The following is a 22,489-nucleotide window of genomic DNA, read 5'->3' as shown; positions in this document are numbered from 1 at the left end:
TTCCGGATCTTTCTAGAAGCTTCTAGAACTTGCAGGAACACTCTAGAGACTTCTAAAACGTTCCAAGACTTCGTGGAATGTTTCAGAACTTTCCGGATCTTTCTAGAAGCTTCTAGAACTTGCTGGGACGTTCTAAAACTTTCTGCAATGTTTCAGCTCTTTCTGGATTTTTCTAGAAGCTTCTAGAACTTGCAGGAACGTTTTAGAAACTTCGAAAAAGTTCTAGAATTCGTCAAGATTAAATTCGTTTTTCTCTCTCTCTCTCTCTTTCAGGTATCCAAACCTTAACAAGAGCGTCGTGACGCCTCTTCAAACCGTTTGTTTGTACGACACCGACGCGCCGGAAATGATCGAAAAAATGAAACGAGCCTCGCTCGATTCCCTGACGAGACACGAGCACACGTCAAAGAAACGTCGTCGAGGTGAGATCGCATTTTTATCAATTTTACAAATTTCAAAAATTCTGAAATCGATGCTCAAATTGATTTAAAAATGATGAAATGGACAATTTTATAGTTTGAAAGTGCTAAAATTGATATTTAAAAATTTCAAAAATTCGGAAATCAACACCTTAAATGCTGAAATCAATATTAGAATTGCTGAAATAAAGATTAAAATTTCATATAAATGCTGGAATTGATACTTGAAATCGCTTAAAAATGGCTAAAATGCTGAAATTAATGTTAGATTGCTGAAAAAAAGATGAAATTGACACTTGAAATACAACATTTTTAAAATTGATTTAAAATGCTGAAATAAAGATTAAAATTTCATATAAATGTTGAAATTGATACTTAAATTGCTTAAAAATGCTAGAAACACTTAAAATGATGTAAAATATCAAATAAATGCTGAAATTGCTTAAGAATACTGAAATCGACACTTTAAATAAACATTTTCGAAATTGACTAAAAATGCTGAAATTGACGTTAAAGTGGTTTAGAAATGATGAAATTAATGCCTAAAATCGTTTAAAAATGTTGAAATCTGACACTTAAAGTGCTTGGAAAATGCTGCAATTAATGCCTGAAATCACTTGATAAAATTGACATTTTAAAATGCTGAAATCCTTGCTCAAACTGGCTTAAAATTGCTGAAATTAGCATTTACCGACTTTAAGTTGTAAAATAGTGGTGAAATCAACAGAAACACTTAACAATGTTAGAATTGCTTAAAAATGATGAAATCGACTTTAAAATTTCAATATATTGCTGAAATTGCTTCAAAATGCTAAAACATTTGAAATGCTGTAATTAATGTTAGAATTGCTTAAAAATGCTGAAATTGACACTTTGAATCAACGTTTTTAAAAAGAATGCTGAATTTGCTTAGAAAAACGCTAAAAGTCACTTCGAAATGCTGAAATTTATATTTGAAAAAGTTTACAAAAATGATACTAAAAATGATACAAATCCTGAATTCGATGTTAAAAGTAGTTTAAAAATGCTGAAATTGACATTCAGAAATGTCAAAAATGCTGAAATCCACACTTTGTCTTGAAAGTGCTAAAATTGATATTTGAAATTGTTTACAAAAATGCTGAAATCGACACTTAAGAACGCTGAAATTAGCATTTAAAATTGTCAAAAATTATGAAATTCCTTGAAAATGTTAGAAACACTTAAAACGCTGAAATTAATGTTACAATTGATTGAAAATGATGAAGTCGACAATAAAATTTCATAAAAATGCTGAAACTGCTTGAAAACGATGAAATCGGCACTTAAAACCAACATTTTCGATATTTATTAAAAATGCGTTAATTTACATGAAAATTTCATATAAATACTGAAATTGACATTTGAAAATGCTAGAAACCCTTAAAATGCTGAAATTAATGTTAAAATTGATTGAAAATGCTGGAATCGACATTACAATTTCAATATAAATGCTGAAAGTGTTGAAAACACTTAAAATGCTGAAATTAATGTTAGAATTGCTTGAAAATAATGAAATCTGCTTTTAAAATCACACATCAAAATTTCATATAAATGCTGAAATCGACATTAGAATTTCAATATAAATGCTAAAATTACTTAAAATTGCTAAAAACACTTAAAAAGCTGAAATTGTTGTTAGAATTGCTTAAAATGGTGAAATCGACAATACAATTTCAATATAAATGCTGAAAATGCTGAAAACACTTAAAATGATGAAATTAATGTTAGGATTGCTTAAAAATTATGAAATCGACACTAAAAATCAACATTTTTGAAATTGCTTAGAAAAATGCTGATATCAATACTTAAAATACTGAAATTATTGTTAGAATAACTTCAAAATGCTGAGATCGACATTAAAATTTCGTACAAATGCTGAAATTGACACTAGAAAATGCTAGAAACCCCCAAAATGCTAAATTAATGTTAGAATTATTTAAAAATGCTGAATAATTTCAATATAAATGCTGAAAGTGTTGAAAACACTTAAAATGCTGAAATTAATGTTAGAATTGCTTCAAAAAGATGAAATATACATTAAAATTTCATAAAAATGCTGAAATTGACATTTGAAAGAAGTAGAAACCCTCTAAATGCTGAATTAATGTTAGAATGACTTCAAAATGCTGAAATCGACATTAAAATTTCAATATAAATGCTGAAATTATTTGAAATTGCTGAAACCACTTAAAATGCTTAAATTAATGTTAGAATTGCTTAAAGATGATGAAATTGACATTAGAATTTCAATATAAATGCTGAAAATGCTGAAAACACTTAAAATGAGGAAATTAATGTCAGGATTGCTTAAAAATTATGAAATCGACACTAAAAATCAACATTTTTGAAATTGCTTAGAAAAATGCGGATATCAATACTTAAAATACTGAAATTATTGTTAGAATAACTTCAAAATGCTCATATCGACATTAAAATTTCGTACAAATGCTGAAATTGACACTAGAAAATGCTAGAAACCCCCAAAATGCTAAATTAATGTTAGAATTATTTAAAAATGCTGAATAATTTTAATATAAATGCTGAAAGTGTTGAAAACACTTAAAATGCTGAAATTAATGTTAGAATTGCTTAAAAACGATGAAATATACATTAAAATTTCATAAAAATGCTGAAATTTATTGAAAATGATGAAATCGGCACTTAAAATCAACATTTTCAACATTTACTAAAATCGACACTTAAAATGCTGAATTAATGTTAGAATTGCTTTAAAATGCTAAAATCGACATTAAAATTTCATATAAATGCTGAAATTGACATTTGAAAGAAGTAGAAACCCTCTAAATGCTGAATTAATGTTAGAATGACTTCAAAATGCTGAAATCGACATTAAAATTTCAATATAAATGCTGAAATTATTTGAAATTGCTGAAACCACTTAAAATGCTGAAATTAATGTTAGAATTGCTTAAAGATGATGAAATTGACATTAGAATTTCAATATAAATGCTAAAATTACTTGAAATTGCTAAAAACACTTAAAAAGCTGAAATTGTTGTTAGAATTGCTTAAAATGGTGAAATCGACAATACAATTTCAATATAAATGCTGAAAATGCTGAAAAAACTTAAAATGATGAAATTAATGTTAGGATTGCTTAAAAATTATGAAATCGACACTAAAAATCAACATTTTTGAAATTGCTTAGAAAAATGCTGATATCAATACTTAATATACTGAAATTATTGTTAGAATAACTTCAAAATGCTGAGATCGACATTAAAATTTCGAACAAATGCTGAAATTGACACTAGAAAATTTCAAAAAACCCCAAAATGCTAAATTAATGTTAGAATTATTTAAAAATGCTGAATAATTTCAATATAAATGCTGAAAGTTGAAAACACTTAAAATGCTGAAATTAATGTTAGAATTGCTTAAAAACGATGAAATATACATTAAAATTTCATAAAAATGCTGAAATTTATTGAAAATGATGAAATCGGCACTTAAAATCAACATTTTCAACATTTACTAAAATCGACACTTAAAATGCTGAATTAATGTTAGAATTGCTTTAAAATGCTAAAATCGACATTAAAATTTCATATAAATGCTGAAATTGACATTTGAAAGAAGTAGAAACCCTCTAAATGCTGAATTAATGTTAGAATGACTTCAAAATGCTGAAATCGACATTAAAATTTCAATATAAATGCTGAAATTATTTGAAATTGCTGAAACCACTTAAAATGCTTAAATTAATGTTAGAATTGCTTAAAGATGATGAAATCGACATTAAAATTTCAATATAAATGCTGAAATTATTTGAAATTGCTGAAACCACTTAAAATGCTTAAATTAATGTTAGAATTGCTTAAAGATGATGAAATTGACATTAGAATTTCAATATAAATGCTAAAATTACTTGAAATTGCTAAAAACACTTAAAAAGCTGAAATTATTGTTAGAATTGCTTAAAAAGGTGAAATCGACAATATAATTTCAATATAAATGCTGAAAATGCTGAAAATGCTGAAAACACTTAAAATGATGAAATTAATGTTAGGATTGCTTAAAAATTATGAAATCGACACTAAAAATCAACATTTTTGAAATTGCTTAGAAAAATGCTGATATCAATACTTAATATACTGAAATTATTGTTAGAATAACTTCAAAATGCTGAGATCGACATTAAAATTTCGTACAAATGCTGAAATTGACACTAGAAAATTTCAAAAAACCCCAAAATGCTAAATTAATGTTAGAATTATTTAAAAATGCTGAATAATTTCAATATAAATGCTGAAAGTTGAAAACACTTAAAATGCTGAAATTAATGTTAGAATTGCTTAAAAACGATGAAATATACATTAAAATTTCATAAAAATGCTGAAATTTATTGAAAATGATGAAATCGGCACTTAAAATCAACATTTTCAACATTTACTAAAATCGACACTTAAAATGCTGAATTAATGTTAGAATTGCTTTAAAATGCTAAAATCGACATTAAAATTTCATATAAATGCTGAAATTGACATTTGAAAGAAGTAGAAACCCTCTAAATGCTGAATTAATGTTAGAATGACTTCAAAATGCTGAAATCGACATTAAAATTTCAATATAAATGCTGAAATTATTTGAAATTGCTGAAACCACTTAAAATGCTTAAATTAATGTTAGAATTGCTTAAAGATGATGAAATTGACATTAGAATTTCAATATAAACGCTAAAATTACTTGAAATTGCTAAAAACACTTAAAAAGCTGAAATTATTGTTAGAATTGCTTAAAAATGGTGAAATCGACAATACAATTTCAATATAAATGCTGAAAATGCTGAAAACACTTAAAATGATGAAATTAATGTTAGGATTGCTTAAAAATTATGAAATCGACACTAAAAATCAACATTTTTGAAATTGCTTAGAAAAATGCTGATATCAATACTTAATATACTGAAATTATTGTTAGAATAACTTCAAAATGCTGAGATCGACATTAAAATTTCGTACAAATGCTGAAATTGACACTAGAAAATTTCAAAAAACCCCAAAATGCTAAATTAATGTTAGAATTATTTAAAAATGCTGAATAATTTCAATATAAATGCTGAAAGTTGAAAACACTTAAAATGCTGAAATTAATGTTAGAATTGCTTAAAAACGATGAAATATACATTAAAATTTCATAAAAATGCTGAAATTTATTGAAAATGATGAAATCGGCACTTAAAATCAACATTTTCAACATTTACTAAAATCGACACTTAAAATGCTGAATTAATGTTAGAATTGCTTTAAAATGCTAAAATCGACATTAAAATTTCATATAAATGCTGAAATTGACATTTGAAAGAAGTAGAAACCCTCTAAATGCTGAATTAATGTTAGAATGACTTCAAAATGCTGAAATCGACATTAAAATTTCAATATAAATGCTGAAATTATTTGAAATTGCTGAAACCACTTAAAATGCTTAAATTAATGTTCGAATTGCTTAAAGATGATGAAATTGACATTAGAATTTCAATATAAATGCTAAAATTGCTTGAAATTGCTAAAAACACTTAAAAAGCTGAAATTATTGTTAGAATTGCTTAAAAATGGTGAAATCGACAATACAATTTCAATATAAATGCTGAAAATGCTGAAAACACTTAAAATGATGAAATTAATGTTAGGATTGCTTAAAAATTATGAAATCGACACTAAAAATCAACATTTTTGAAATTGCTTAGAAAAATGCTGATATCAATACTTAATATACTGAAATTATTGTTAGAATAACTTCAAAATGCTGAGATCGACATTAAAATTTCGTACAAATGCTGAAATTGACACTAGAAAATGCTAGAAACCCCCAAAATGCTAAATTAATGTTAGAATTATTTAAAAATGCTTAATAATTTCAATATAAATGCTGAAAGTGTTGAAAACACTTAAAATGCTGAAATTAATGTTAGAATTGCCTAAAAACGATGAAATCGGCACTTAAAATCAACATTTTCAACATTTACTAAAATCGACACTTAAAATGCTGAATTAATGTTAGAATTGCTTTAAAATGCTAAAATTGACATTAAAATTTCATATAAATGCTGAAATTGACATTTGAAAGTACTAGAAACCCTCTAAATGCTGAATTAATGTTAGAATGACTTCAAAATGCTGAAATCGACATTAAAATTTCAATATAAATGCTGAAATTATTTGAAATTGCTGAAACCACTTAAAATGGTTAAATTAATGTTAGAATTGCTTAAAGATGATGAAATTGACATTAGAATTTCAATATAAATGCTGAAATTGTTTTTGCAGGAACCGTTGACGTAAAAGTGGTGTTGAGATGGTTAAGCGAACAGTTGCGAGCGTACGATGACGTCACCGTGACGGACCTAATTTCCGTTTTCCGGCCTGGCAAAGCGTTGTGCGCCCTACTTCATCATTACCGGCCGGATTTGCTCGATTACGCGCACGTCGTCAACAACAACGAACCGGCGCAACGCAACCAGTTGGCCATGGAAATTCTCGAAAAGGAATTGGGTACGCAAATATGTCAAACTGTCAACTTTTAAAACCATTTTTCACTTTTGACCGAATTGACAATTTTTAACTTTTGACATTTGACCAAATTAGCAATTTCTAAGTTTGACCAAATTGACAATTTTCAATTTTTGACATTTGACCAAATTGACGATTTTTAACTTTTGATATTAAAAATTTGAAAAATTAATTAATTAGACAATTTTCAATTGTTGACATTTTAAATTCGACCAAATTGACAGTTTTCTGTTTTAGACATTTGACTTTTAACAATTTGACTAAACTTACAATTTTTTGTTTTTGACATTTGACCAAATTGACAATTTTTAACTTTTGACATTTGAAATTTAAATATTTGTCAAAATGGACAATTTTTAACTTTTGACATTTGATAAATTTGCCCAAATTGACAATTTTTAATTTTTGACATTTGACCAAATTGACGATTTTTAACTTTTGACATTTGAAATTTAATTATTTGACAAAATGGATAATTTTTATCTTTTGATATTTGATAAATTTTCCCAAATTAGCAATTTTTAATTTTTGACATTTCACCAAATTGACAATTTTTAACTTTTGACTTAAAACGTTGACTAAACAGACAATTTTTAACTTTTACATTTGAAATTTGAAACCTTGACAAAATTGACAATTTTCAACTTTTGACATTTGACCAAATTGACAATTTTTTTAACTTTTGACATTTGACCAAATTGGCAATTTCTAAGTTTGACCAAATTGACAATTTTCAATTTTTGACATTTGACCAAATTGACGATTTTTAACTTTTGATATTAAAAATTTGAAAAATTAATTAATTAGACAATTTTCAATTATTGACATTTTAAATTCGACCAAATTGACAGTTTTCTGTTTTAGACATTTGGCTTTTAACAATTTGACTAAACTTACAATTTTTTGTTTTTGACATTTGACCAAATTGACAATTTTTAACTTTTGACATTTGAAATTTAAATATTTGTCAAAATGGACAATTTTTAATTTTTGACATTTTACCAAATTGACGATTTTTAACTTTTGCCTTAAAACGTTGGCTAAACAGACAATTTTTAACTTTTACATTTGAAATTTGAAACCTTGACAAAATTGACAATTTTCGACTTTTGACATTTGAAATTTGAAAATTCGACCAAATTGACAGTTTTCTGTTTTAGACATTTGACTTTTAACAATTTGACTAAACTTACAATTTTTTGTTTTTGACATTTGACCAAATTGACAATTTTTAACTTTTGACATTTGAAATTTAAATATTTGTCAAAATGGACAATTTTTAACTTTTGACATTTGATAAATTTGCCCAAATTGACAATTTTTAATTTTTGACATTTGACCAAATTGACGATTTTTAACTTTTGACATTTGAAATTTAATTATTTGACAAAATGGATAATTTTTATCTTTTGATATTTGATAAATTTGCCCAAATTGGCAATTTTTAATTTTTGATTTAAAACGTTGACATAACAGACAATTTTTAACTTTTACATTTGAAATTTGAAACTTTGACAAAATTGACAATTTTCAACTTTTGACATTTGAAATTCGAAAATTTTACTTAATCGACAATTTTCTGTTTTTGACATTGACATTTGAAATTTCAAATTTCATCAAATTGACAATTATTTTAAATAATTTACATTTGACCAAAGAGGCGTTTTTTAACTTTTGACATTTAAAAATTTGACAAAATTGACAATTTTCAATTATTGACATTTGAAGTTTAAAAATTTTATTAAATTGACAATTTTCAACTTTTGACATTTTACCAAATTGACAATTTGAGCTTTTGACATTTGAAATTCGAAAATTTTACTTAATCAACAATTTTCTGTTTTTGACATTTGAAATTTGAAAATTTGACTTTATCGTCAATTTTTTGCGTTTGACATTTGATAATTTGACCAAATTGACATTTTCAATTATTGACATTTGAAGTTTGTAAATTTTATTAAATTGACAATTTTTAATTTTTTTTTACCAAATTCACGTTTTTTAACTTTTTACATTTGAAATTTGAAAGATGGTCTAAATCAACAATTTTCTGTGTGAAATTTGAAAATTTGACTAAATTGACAATTTTCAATAAAATTGATGTAAATTGAAATTGATTTAAATTTCTGTTAATTTTCATAAATTTAATGTCAATTACATGAAATTGATGTAAATTTTACGAATTTTATGTCAATTTCATAATTTTGATCTGAATTTCATAAATTTGATGTAAATTTTGAACTTCAAATCATTTTTCATGAATTTGAAGTTAATTACATATTTTTCATATCAATTTCATAATTTTAATCTGAATTTAGTAAAATTGAGATAAATTTTATTGTTTTCATGTCAATTTCATAATTTTTCTCTGAATTTTTTGATTATTAATGTCAATTTTATGGTTTTTACGTCAATTTCATTGTTTCGATGTCAATTTCATAATTTTGACGTACATTTTCAGCTTTAAAGTAAATTTTCATGAATTTAATGACAATTTCCATTTTCCAAGTTAATTTCTACGAATTTGAGGTAAATTTGCGGTTTTTAAGCCTATTTTTATGAATTCCACGCCAATTTCGTAATTTTGATCTGAATTTCATAATTTTGTGGTCAATTTTGAATTTTCATGTCAATTTTCATTACTTTGATGTAAATTTTATGAATTTTATGTCAATTTAATAATTTTGATTTGAATTTCATAAAATTTATATAGATTTCATGGTTTTGATCTGAATTTCATAAATTTTATACCAATTTTGAATTTTGAAGTAAATTTTATGAATTTCATAATTTTGATCTGAATTTCATAAATTTGATGTAAATTTTGAACTTCAAATCATTTTTCATGAATTTGAAGTTAATTACATATTTTTTATATCAATTTCATAATTTTAATCTGAATTTAATGAAATTGAGATAAATTTTATTGTTTTCATGTCAATTTCATAATTTTTCTCTAAATTTTTTGATTATTAATGTCAATTGGTTTTTACGTCAATTTCATTGTTTCGATGTCAATTTCATAATTTTGACGTACATTTTCAGCTTTAAAGTCAATTTTCATGAATTTAATGACAATTTCCATTTTTCAAGTTAATTTCTACGAATTTGAGGTAAATTTGCGGTTTTTAAGCCTATTTTTATGAATTCCACGCCAATTTCGTAATTTTGATCTGAATTTCATAATTTTGTGGTCAATTTTGAATTTTAAAGTCAATTTTCATTACTTTGATGTAAATTTTATGAATTTTATGTCAATTTAAATTTCATAAAATTTATATAGATTTCATGGTTTTGATCTGAATTTCATAAATTTTATACCAATTTTGAATTTTGAAGTCAATTTTATGAATTTCATAATTTTGATCTGAATTTCATAAATTTGATGTAAATTTTGAACTTCAAATCATTTTTCATGAATTTGAAGTTAATTACATATTTTTCATATCAATTTCATAATTTTAATCTGAATTTAATGAAATTGAGATAAATTTTATTGTTTTCATGTCAATTTCATAATTTTTCTCTAAATTTTTTGATTATTAATGTCAATTTTATGGTTTTTACGTCAATTTCATTGTTTCGATGTCAATTTCATAATTTTGACGTACATTTTCAGCTTTAAAGTCAATTTTCATGAATTTAATGACAATTTCCATTTTCCAAGTTAATTTCTACGAATTTGAGGTAAATTTGCGGTTTTTAAGCCTATTTTTATGAATTCCACGCCAATTTCGTAATTTTGATCTGAATTTCATAATTTTGTGGTCAATTTTGAATTTTCATGTCAATTTTCATTACTTTGATGTAAATTTTATGAATTTTATGTCAATTTAAATTTCATAAAATTTATATAGATTTCATGGTTTTGATCTGAATTTCATAAATTTTATACCAATTTTGAATTTTGAAGTCAATTTTATGAATTTCATAATTTTGATCTGAATTTCATAAATTTGATGTAAATTTTGAATTTCAAATCATTTTTCATGAATTTGAAGTTAATTACATATTTTTCATATCAATTTCATAATTTTAATCTGAATTTAATGAAATTGAGATAAATTTTATTGTTTTCTTGTCAATTTCATAATTTTTCTCTAAATTTTTTGATTATTAATGTCAATTTTTTGGTTTTTACGTCAATTTCATTGTTTCGATGTCAATTTCATAATTTTGACGTACATTTTCAGCTTTAAAGTCAATTTTCATGAATTTAATGACAATTTCCATTTTCCAAGTTAATTTCTACGAATTTGAGGTAAATTTGCGGTTTTTAAGCCTATTTTTATGAATTCCACGCCAATTTCGTAATTTTGATCTGAATTTCATAATTTTGTGGTCAATTTTGAATTTTCATGTCAATTTTCATTACTTTGATGTAAATTTTATGTCAATTTAATAATTTTGATTTGAATTTCATAAAATTTATATAGATTTCATGGTTTTGATCTGAATTTCATAAATTTTATACCAATTTTGAATTTTGAAGTCAATTTTATGAATTTCATAAATTTGATGTAAATTTTGAACTTCAAATCATTTTTCATGAATTTGAAGTTAATTACATATTTTTCATATCAATTTCATAATTTTAATCTGAATTTAATAAAATTAAGATAAATTTTATTGTTTTCATGTCAATTTCATAATTTTTCTCTAAATTTTTTGATTATTAATGTCAATTGGTTTTTACGTCAATTTCATTGTTTCGATGTCAATTTCATAATTTTGACGTACATTTTCAGCTTTAAAGTCAATTTTCATGAATTTAATGACAATTTCCATTTTCCAAGTTAATTTCTACGAATTTGAGGTAAATTTGCGGTTTTTAAGCCTATTTTTATGAATTCGACGCCAATTTCGTAATTTTGATCTGAATTTCATAATTTTGTGGTCAATTTTGAATTTTCATGTCAATTTTCATTACTTTGATGTAAATTTTATGAATTTTATGTCAATTTAATAATTTTGATTTGAATTTCATAAAATTTATATAGATTTCATGGTTTTGATCTGAATTTCATAAATTTTATACCAATTTTGAATTTTGAAGTAAATTTTATGAATTTCATAATTTTGATCTGAATTTCATAAATTTGATGTAAATTTTGAACTTCAAATCATTTTTCATGAATTTGAAGTTAATTACATATTTTTCATATCAATTTCATAATTTTAATCTGAATTTAGTAAAATTGAGATAAATTTTATTGTTTTCATGTCAATTTCCTAATTTTTCTCTGAATTTTTTGATTATTAATGTCAATTTTATGGTTTTTACGTCAATTTCATTGTTTCGATGTCAATTTCATAATTTTGACGTACATTTTCAGCTTTAAAGTCAATGTTCATGAATTTAATGACAATTTCCATTTTCCAAGTTAATTTCTACGAATTTGAGGTAAATTTGCGGTTTTTAAGCCTATTTTTATGAATTCCACGCCAATTTCGTAATTTTGATCTGAATTTCATAATTTTGTGGTCAATTTTGAATTTTCATGTCAATTTTCATTACTTTGATGTAAATTTTATGAATTTTATGTCAATTTAAATTTCATAAAATTTATATAGATTTCATGGTTTTGATCTGAATTTCATAAATTTTATACCAATTTTGAATTTTGAAGTAAATTTTATGAATTTCATAAATTTGATGTAAATTTTGAACTTCAAATCATTTTTCATGAATTTGAAGTTAATTACATATTTTTCATATCAATTTCATAATTTTAATCTGAATTTAGTAAAATTGAGATAAATTTTATTGTTTTCATGTCAATTTCATAATTTTTCTCTGAATTTTTTGATTATTAATGTCAATTTTATGGTTTTTATGTCAATTTCATTGTTTCGATGTCAATTTCATAATTTTGACGTACATTTTCAGCTTTAAAGTCAATGTTCATGAATTTAATGACAATTTCCATTTTCCAAGTTAATTTCTACGAATTTGAGGTCAATTTGCGGTTTTTAAGCCTATTTTTATGAATTCCACGCCAATTTCGTAATTTTGATCTGAATTTCATAATTTTGTGGTCAATTTTGAATTTTCATGTCAATTTTCATTACTTTGATGTAAATTTTATGAATTTTATGTCAATTTAAATTTCATAAAATTTATATAGATTTCATGGTTTTGATCTGAATTTCATAAATTTTATACCAATTTTGAATTTTGAAGTCAATTTTATGAATTTCATAATTTTGATCTGAATTTCATAAATTTGATGTAAATTTTGAACTTCAAATCATTTTTCATGAATTTGAAGTTAATTACATATTTTTCATATCAATTTCATAATTTTAATCTGAATTTAATAAAATTGAGATAAATTTTATTGTTTTCATGTCAATTTCATAATTTTTCTCTAAATTTTTTGATTATTAATGTCAATTTTATGGTTTTTACGTCAATTTCATTGTTTCGATATCAATTTCATAATTTTGACGTACATTTTCAGCTTTAAAGTCAATGTTCATGAATTTAATGACAATTTCCATTTTCCAAGTTAATTTCTACGAATTTGAGGTAAATTTGCTGTTTTTAAGCCTATTTTTATGAATTCCACGCCAATTTCGTAATTTTGATCTGAATTTCATAATTTTGTGGTCAATTTTGAATTTTCATGTCAATTCATTACTTTGATGTAAGTTTTATGAATTTTATGTCAATTTAAATTTCATAAAATTTATATAGATTTCATGGTTTTGATCTGAATTTCATAAATTTTATACCAATTTTGAATTTTGAAGTCAATTTTATGAATTTCATAATTTTGATCTGAATTTCATAAATTTGATGTAAATTTTGAACTTCAAATCATTTTTCATGAATTTGAAGTTAATTACATATTTTTCATATCAATTTCATAATTTTAATCTGAATTTAATAAAATTGAGATAAATTTTATTGTTTTCATGTCAATTTCATAATTTTTCTCTAAATTTTTTGATTATTAATGTCAATTTTATGGTTTTTACGTCAATTTCATTGTTTCGATGTCAATTTCATAATTTTGACGTACATTTTCAGCTTTAAAGTCAATGTTCATGAATTTAATGACAATTTCCATTTTCCAAGTTAATTTCTACGAATTTGAGGTAAATTTGCTGTTTTTAAGCCTATTTTTATGAATTCCACGCCAATTTCGTAATTTTGATCTGAATTTCATAATTTTGTGGTCAATTTTGAATTTTAAAGTCAATTTTCATTACTTTGATGTAAATTTTATGAATTTTACGTCAATTTAATAATTTTGATTTGAATTTCATAAAATTTATATAGATTTCATGGTTTTGATCTGAATTTCATAAATTTTATACCAATTTTGAATTTTGAAGTAAATTTTATGAATTTCATAATTTTGATCTTAATTTCATAAATTTGATGTAAATTTTGAATTTAAAATCATTTTTCATGAATTTGAAGTTAATTACATATTTTTCATATCAATTTCATAATTTTAATCTGAATTTAGTAAAATTGAGATAAATTTTATTGTTTTCACGTCAATTTCATAATTTTTCTCTGAATTTTTTGATTATTAATGTCAATTTTATGGTTTTTACGTCAATTTCATTGTTTCGATGTCAATTTCATAATTTTGACGTACATTTTCAGCTTTAAAGTCAATGTTCATGAATTTAATGACAATTTCCATTTTCCAAGTTAATTTCTACGAATTTGAGGTAAATTTGCTGTTTTTAAGCCTATTTTTATGAATTCCACGCCAATTTCGTAATTTTGATCTGAATTTCATAATTTTGTGGTCAATTTTGAATTTTAAAGTCAATTTTCATTACTTTGATGTAAATTTTATAAATTTTATGTCAATTTAAATTTCATAAAATTTATATAGATTTCATGGTTTTGATCTGAATTTCATAAATTTTATACCAATTTTGAATTTTGAAGTCAATTTTATGAATTTCATAATTTTGATCTGAATTTCATAAATTTGATGTAAATTTTGAATTTCAAATCATTTTTCATGAATTTGAAGTTAATTACATATTTTTCATATCAATTTCATAATTTTAATCTGAATTTAGTAAAATTGAGATAAATTTTATTGTTTTCATGTCAATTTCATAATTTTTCTCTGAATTTTTTGATTATTAATGTCAATTTTATGGTTTTTACGTCAATTTCATTGTTTCGATGTCAATTTCATAATTTTGACGTACATTTTCAGCTTTAAAGTCAATGTTCATGAATTTAATGACAATTTCCATTTTCCAAGTTAATTTCTACGAATTTGAGGTAAATTTGCGGTTTTTAAGCCTATTTTTATGAATTCCACGCCAATTTCGTAATTTTGATCTGAATTTCATAATTTTGTGGTCAATTTTGAATTTTAAAGTCAATTTTCATTACTTTGATGTAAATTTTATGAATTTTATGTCAATTTAATAATTTTGATTTGAATTTCATAAAATTTATATAGATTTCATGGTTTTGATCTGAATTTCATAAATTTTATACCAATTTTGAATTTTGAAGTAAATTTTATGAATTTCATAAATTTGATGTAAATTTTGAACTTCAAATCATTTTTCATGAATTTGAAGTTAATTACATATTTTTCATATCAATTTCATAATTTTAATCTGAATTTAGTAAAATTGAGATAAATTTTATTGTTTTCATGTCAATTTCATAATTTTTCTCTGAATTTTTTGATTATTAATGTCAATTTTATGGTTTTTACGTCAATTTCATTGTTTCGATGTCAATTTCATAATTTTGACGTACATTTTCAGCTTTAAAGTCAATTTTCATGAATTTAATGACAATTTCCATTTTTCAAGTTAATTTCTACGAATTTGAGGTAAATTTGCGGTTTTTAAGCCTATTTTTATGAATTCCACGCCAATTTCGTAATTTTGATCTGAATTTCATAATTTTGTGGTCAATTTTGAATTTTAAAGTCAATTTTCATTACTTTAATGTAAATTTTATGAATTTTATGTCAATTTAAATTTCATAAAATTTATATAGATTTCATGGTTTTGATCTGAATTTCATAAATTTTATACCAATTTTGAATTTTGAAGTAAATTTTATGAATTTCATAATTTTGATCTTAATTTCATAAATTTGATGTAAATTTTGAACTTCAAATCATTTTTCATGAATTTGAAGTTAATTACATATTTTTCATATCAATTTCATAATTTTAATCTGAATTTAGTAAAATTGAGATAAATTTTATTGTTTTCATGTCAATTTCCTAATTTTTCTCTGAATTTTTTGATTATTAATGTCAATTTTATGGTTTTTACGTCAATTTCATTGTTTCGATGTCAATTTCATAATTTTGACGTACATTTTCAGCTTTAAAGTCAATGTTCATGAATTTAATGACAATTTCCATTTTCCAAGTTAATTTCTACGAATTTGAGGTAAATTTGCGGTTTTTAAGCCTATTTTTATGAATTCCACGCCAATTTCGTAATTTTGATCTGAATTTCATAATTTTGTGGTCAATTTTGAATTTTCATGTCAATTTTCATTACTTTGATGTAAATTTTATGAATTTTATGTCAATTTAATAATTTTGATTTGAATTTCATAAAATTTATATAGATTTCATGGTTTTGATCTGAATTTCATAAATTTTATACCAATTTTGAATTTTGAAGTAAATTTTATGAATTTCATAATTTTGATCTGAATTTCATAAATTTGATGTAAATTTTGAATTTCAAATCATTTTTCATGAATTTGAAGTTAATTACATATTTTTCATATCAATTTCATAATTTTAATCTGAATTTAGTAAAATTGAGATAAATTTTATTGTTTCGATGTCAATTTCATAATTTTGACGTACATTTTCAGCTTTAAAGTCAATGTTCATGAATTTAATGACAATTTCCATTTTCCAAGTTAATTTCTACGAATTTGAGGTAAATTTGCGGTTTTTAAGCCTATTTTTATGAATTCCACGCCAATTTCGTAATTTTGATCTGAATTTCATAATTTTGTGGTCAATTTTGAATTTTCAAGTCAATTTAATAATTTTGATTTGAATTTCATAAAATTTATATAGATTTCATGGTTTTGATCTGAATTTCATAAATTTTATACCAATTTTGAATTTTGAAGTCAATTTTATGAATTTCATAATTTTGATCTGAATTTCATAATTTTGATGTAAATTTTGAATTTTGAAATTAACTTTATGAAATTTATTTTAATTTTATAGTTTTGATCTAAATTTCATAAATTTTTTTATCAATTTCATGTTTTTTCATAATTTTTGTTTGTTTGTCTCATTTCGATCACGTTTACTTCGCAGGCGTGGCCCCGTTTATGACCGGTGACGAACTGACCAATAGCGACGACTTTCTCACGTTGACCGCGTTTCTCACGCAACTCTACGACACGTTTCGAGGCGAAATTCCCCACGTCAAACATCCGAAACTGGTAAGTACGACTTAGTACGGTGTAAACCTACTCATTTCCCCACCTCTCTCCTCTCCTCCTCTTTCTCCTCCACATTTTAGATTCTCCCGCCAAACGAATCGATTCGACGAAATCAGGTAAAAATTTACGATTTTATTTTTATTTTTTTAATTATTTTTTTTTTAATTTAAATTGTTTTTTTTTATTTTAAATATTTTTTTTTTATTTTATATATATTTTTTTAATTAATTTTTTTTTCTTTTAAATTTTTATTTTTTTATTTTATGTATGTTTTTTTAAAATTTCTTTTACGTTTGCATAAAAAAAAAACAAAAGATGAGCGACGTTTACGCGAGCGGTTTTAAAGAAGCGGACGCGAAACGGCTCAGAAAACGGTTCAGAAAGCGTTCTGAGGCGGCGAATTTGGTGAAAAACGAATTTTTCGATTTCACCTACCAGGAAAGTGCATCGAGGAATCGTACAGGTATGCACCTTTTGCGTTGTAACTCCTTGAGGAGGCCCTTAAGGGCAAAAACGCCTTAATACAATCTTATGGAGAATTAAATTTCCTACAATTTTCGTTTATTGCACTTTTTTGTAGCTCCGAAAATAACGGAGCTACGCTCAGTTTGTCAATGAGAGTAATAATTATTAAACATTGCTTACAGTTTGACCTCAAATTCATGAAAATTGACTTGAAAATTTGAAATTCACGTCGGATTCATGAAAATTTACTTAAAAACTGAAATTTGACCTCAAATTCATGAAAATGTACTCGAAAATGACAACTTGACCTTAAATTTATGAAAATTGACTTGAAACTAAAAATTGATATCAAATTCATGGAAATTGACTTAAAAAGTGAAAATTAATGTCAAAATCATAAAAATATTTTCTTGAAAATTAGAAATTGATTTCGAATTCACGCAAATTGACTTAAACACTCGAAAGTAACGAAAATGAAATTCATTCAAACTGACTTGAAAATTGCACATTGACGTCAAATTCATGAAATTTGACTTAAAAACTGTCAATTGATGTCAAATTCATCAAAATTGACTGGAAAACTAAAAATTGAGGTCGACTATGAAAATTTACTTAAAAACTCAAAATCGACGTCGAATTCATGAAAATTGACGTCGAATTTAAGAAAATTGACTTGAATATTGGAAATTGACGTCAAATTCATGAAATTTGACTTAAAAACTGCCAATTGATGTCAAATTCAAGAAAATTGACTGGAAAACTAAAAATTGACGTCGTATTCATAAAAATTGACAAAAACTGAAAATTGACATCAAATTCATGAAAATTGACTTGAAAATTGAATTTAAGAAAATTGACTTGAAAATTGGAAATTGACGTCAAATTCATTCAAACTGACTTGAAAACTGAAAATTGACGTCATTCATGAAATTTGACTTAAAAACTGTCAATTGATGTCAAATTCATCAAAATTGACTGAAAAACTGAAAATTTACATCAAATTCATGAAAATTGACTTGAAAATTGAATTTAAGAAAATTGACTTGAAAATTGGAAATTGACGTCAAATTCATAAAATTTGACTTAAAAACTGCCAATTGATGTCAAATTCAAGAAAATTTAGTGGAAAACTAAAAATTGGCGTCGAATTCATAAAAAAGACTTAAAAACTGAAAATTGACATCAAATTCATGAAAATTGACTTGAAAATTGAATTTAAGAAAATTGACTTGAAAATTGGAAATTGACGTCAAATTCATTCAAACTGACTTGAAAACTGAAAATTGACGTCATTCATGAAATTTGACTTAAAAACTGTCAATTGATGTCAAATTCATCAAAATTGACTGAAAAACTGAAAATTGACATCAAATTCATGAAAATTGACTTGAAAATTGAATTTAAGATAATTGACTTGAAAATTGGAAATTGACGTCAAATTCATAAAATTTGACTTAAAAACTGCCAATTGATGTCAAATTCAAGAAAATTTAGTGGAAAACTAAAAATTGGCGTCGAATTCATAAAAAATGACTTAAAAACTGAAAATTGACATCAAATTCATGAAAATTGACTTGCAAACTGAAAATCTTCTATTCATGAAAATTTACTTGACAACTCAAAATCGACGACGAATTCATAGAAATTGAGTTAAAAAATGCAAATTGACGTCGAATTTATGAAAATTGACTTAAAAACTGCAAATTGATGTCAAATTCATGAAAATTTACTTAAAAATTGGAAACGACGTCAAATTCACGAAAATTTACTTGAAAATGCAAATTGACATTAAATTCATGAAAATTTACTTAAAAACTGAAAATTGACGGCAAATTCATGAAAATTGATTTGAAAACTGCAAATTCACTAGAAAACTGAAAATCGACGTTGAATTCATGAAAATTGGTTTAAAAAGTGCCAATTGATGACAAATTCATAAAAATTGACTTGAATTGACGTCAAATTCATAAAAATTTACTTGAAAATGCAAATTGACGTCGAATTCATGAAAATGTACTCAAAAAGTGCAAATTGGACTGGAAAACTAAAAATTGACGTTCTTTATGAAAATTGACTTAAAAACTCAAAATTGACGCCGAATTCATGAAAAATTACATAAAAACTGCAAATTTATAACTAATTCATAAAAATTGACTTAAAAAGTGCCAATTGATGTCAAATTCATAAAAATTTACTTGAAACAACGTCGAAGTTATGAAAATTGACTTGAAAATGCGAATTGACGTCTACTTCATAAAAATTGACTTAAAAACTGCAAATTAATATCAAAATTTTGAAAATTGACTTTCAATTCTAGAAAATTGACTTGAAACTTAGAAATTGACGTCAAATTCATGAAATTTGGAAATGTTGAAACAAATGACGTTGAACTTATGAAAATTGACTTAAAAAGTGCAAATTGATGTCAAAATCTTGAAAATTGTCGTAAAAACTGAAAATAAATAATATATAAGAAAAACCGTGATCTTTCAAATAATATTTTGACATTTAAAACTGTCACGTGACATTATCAATTACATTTTTATGCTTAAAATAGTCACGTGACTTTAAAAAACGTCAGTCTAAACATAAAAACTGTCACCTGACAATATGATTTCTATTTTCACTGTGAAAAGAGTCACGTGACTTTTGAAAATAACATTTTGACATTTAAAACAGTCACGTGACCGTTAAAAATTAAATTTAATGATTGAAAATAGTGACGTCTTTTCACTTTATTTTGACAATTGACAGGTTGTCACGTTGACAAATTGAAAAAAGTCAAATCTAGGAACGTTTCTGTTAACGTCAATCTGATCAAGCCGCCTTGCGAAATGGAAAAGAAGAAGAAGAAGAAGAAAAGGAAACAATGTCAACTTTCCGCCATTTCGGAGACGTTAAACGACGTAAAAACCGGTCGAATTAATTAATTTAAAAAAAAAAATCAAAACGAATCAAATCAGGAACGCGCGCACGTCACGGAACGGAAAGACGCGTGCGTCAGTCCCGGACGGTCGACGAGGCCGTTTCGATGCGAAACGTTCGTACACGATTGTCCAGAACCGCGCCATCTACCGAGCGCTACCGAACTTGTGGTGAGTCAAAAAATTCAGTGCTATACAGGGTGTTTGAAAGAGAATTTCATGGGCTCCAAATTGGTGTATTGAACCACCCTGTAACTGTCAAAATAACCGAGTTACAAGCTGTCAAACTTTAAGTTGGATTAGTTTGACTGAATTTTTACTATTGACATTTTTGAAGTCAAACTAACTCGGTTATTTGACAACTTTGCTACTCGACCTATAGAAAGTGATTTATAGAGAATTTCACGGCCTACGCGATGATACAAGAATCAATACGCTAACTGTCAAAATAACCGAGTTACAAGCTGTCAAACTTTAGGTTGGATTTGTTTGACTGATATTTTCACTCTTGACATTTCAAGTCAAACTAACTCGGTTATTTGACAACTTTGCTACTCAAACTATAGAAAGTGATTTATAGATAATTTCACGGCCTTCGCGATGATACAAGAATCAATTCGCTAACTGTCAAAATAACCGAGTTACAAGCTGTCAAACTTTAGGTTGGATTAGTTTGACTGAATTTTTTACTCTTGACATTTTAAGTCAAACTAACTCGGTTATTTGACAACTTGGCTACTCGAACTATAGAAAGGGATTTATAGAGAATTTCACAGCCTACGCGATGATACAAGAATCAATTCGCTAACTGTCAAAATATCCGAGTTACGAGCTGTCAAACTTTAAGTTGTATTTGTTTGACTGAATTTTTTACTCTTGACATTTGACGTCAAAATAACTCGGTTATTTGACAACTTTGCTACTCGATCTGTAGAAAGTGATTTATAGAGAATTTCACGGCCTACGCGATGGTACAAGAATCAATACGCTAACTGTCAAAATAACCGAGTTACAAGCTGTCAAACTTTAGGTTGGATTTGTTTGACTGATTTTTTTACTCTTGACATTTGAAGTCAAAATAACTCGGTTATTTGACAACTTTGCTACTCGACCTATAGAAAGTGATTTATAGAGAATTTCACGGCCTTCGCGATGATACAAGAATCAATTCGCTAACTGTCAAAATAACCGAGTTACAAGCTGTCAAACTTTAGGTTGGATTAGTTTGACTGAATTTTTTACTCTTGACATTTTAAGTCAAACTAACTCGGTTATTTGACAACTTGGCTACTCGAACTATAGAAAGGGATTTATAGAGAATTTCACAGCCTACGCGATGATACAAGAATCAATTCGCTAACTGTCAAAATATCCGAGTTACGAGCTGTCAAACTTTAAGTTGTATTTGTTTGACTGAATTTTTTACTCTTGACATTTGACGTCAAAATAACTCGGTTATTTGACAACTTTGCTACTCGATCTGTAGAAAGTGATTTATAGAGAATTTCACGGCCTACGCGATGGTACAAGAATCAATACGCTAACTGTCAAAATAACCGAGTTACGAGCTGTCAAACTTTAGGTTGGATTTGTTTGACTGATTTTTTTACTCTTGGCATTTTTGAAGTCAAACTAACTCGGTTATTTGACAACTTTGCTACTCGAACTATAGAAAGTGATTTATAGAGAATTTCA

The 22,489-nt window shown here is 25.2% G+C and overlaps 1 protein-coding gene across 17 annotated transcripts in view; it reads left to right on the top strand.

The window, feature by feature from the left end:
* The window catches only part of Mical (Molecule interacting with CasL), a 159,038-nt gene that overhangs the window by 64,124 nt on the left and 72,425 nt on the right, over positions 1-22,489 (top strand). For 14 of the 17 annotated variants that reach the window (XR_014180326.1, XR_014180325.1, XR_014180329.1 and 11 more), the window contains exons 9-15: positions 274-422; positions 6,728-6,952; positions 17,278-17,405; positions 17,486-17,521; positions 17,721-17,868; positions 20,625-20,776; positions 20,834-20,965. Coding sequence is in view for 10 of the 17 variants with exons in the window: in XM_081991835.1 (XP_081847961.1) it covers positions 274-422; positions 6,728-6,952; positions 17,278-17,405; positions 17,486-17,521; positions 17,721-17,868; positions 20,625-20,776; positions 20,834-20,965 (970 nt within the window). In the remaining 7 variants the exon portion in view is untranslated. The remainder of the gene's footprint in view (positions 1-273; positions 423-6,727; positions 6,953-17,277; positions 17,406-17,485; positions 17,522-17,720; positions 17,869-20,624; positions 20,777-20,833; positions 20,966-22,489) is intronic. The other 3 variants (XM_081991842.1, XM_081991841.1, XM_081991840.1) reach the window with 2 other exon arrangements.

The sequence above is a fragment of the Ips typographus genome, linkage group LG13 (genome assembly GCF_016097725.1).
Source record: "Ips typographus isolate SLU linkage group LG13, UJ_Ityp_2.0, whole genome shotgun sequence".
In the NCBI taxonomy this organism is placed as follows: Eukaryota; Metazoa; Arthropoda; class Insecta; order Coleoptera; family Curculionidae; genus Ips; species Ips typographus.
Note: the sequence above shows the minus strand (reverse complement) of the source record. Positions and strands in the feature narration are given on the sequence as shown.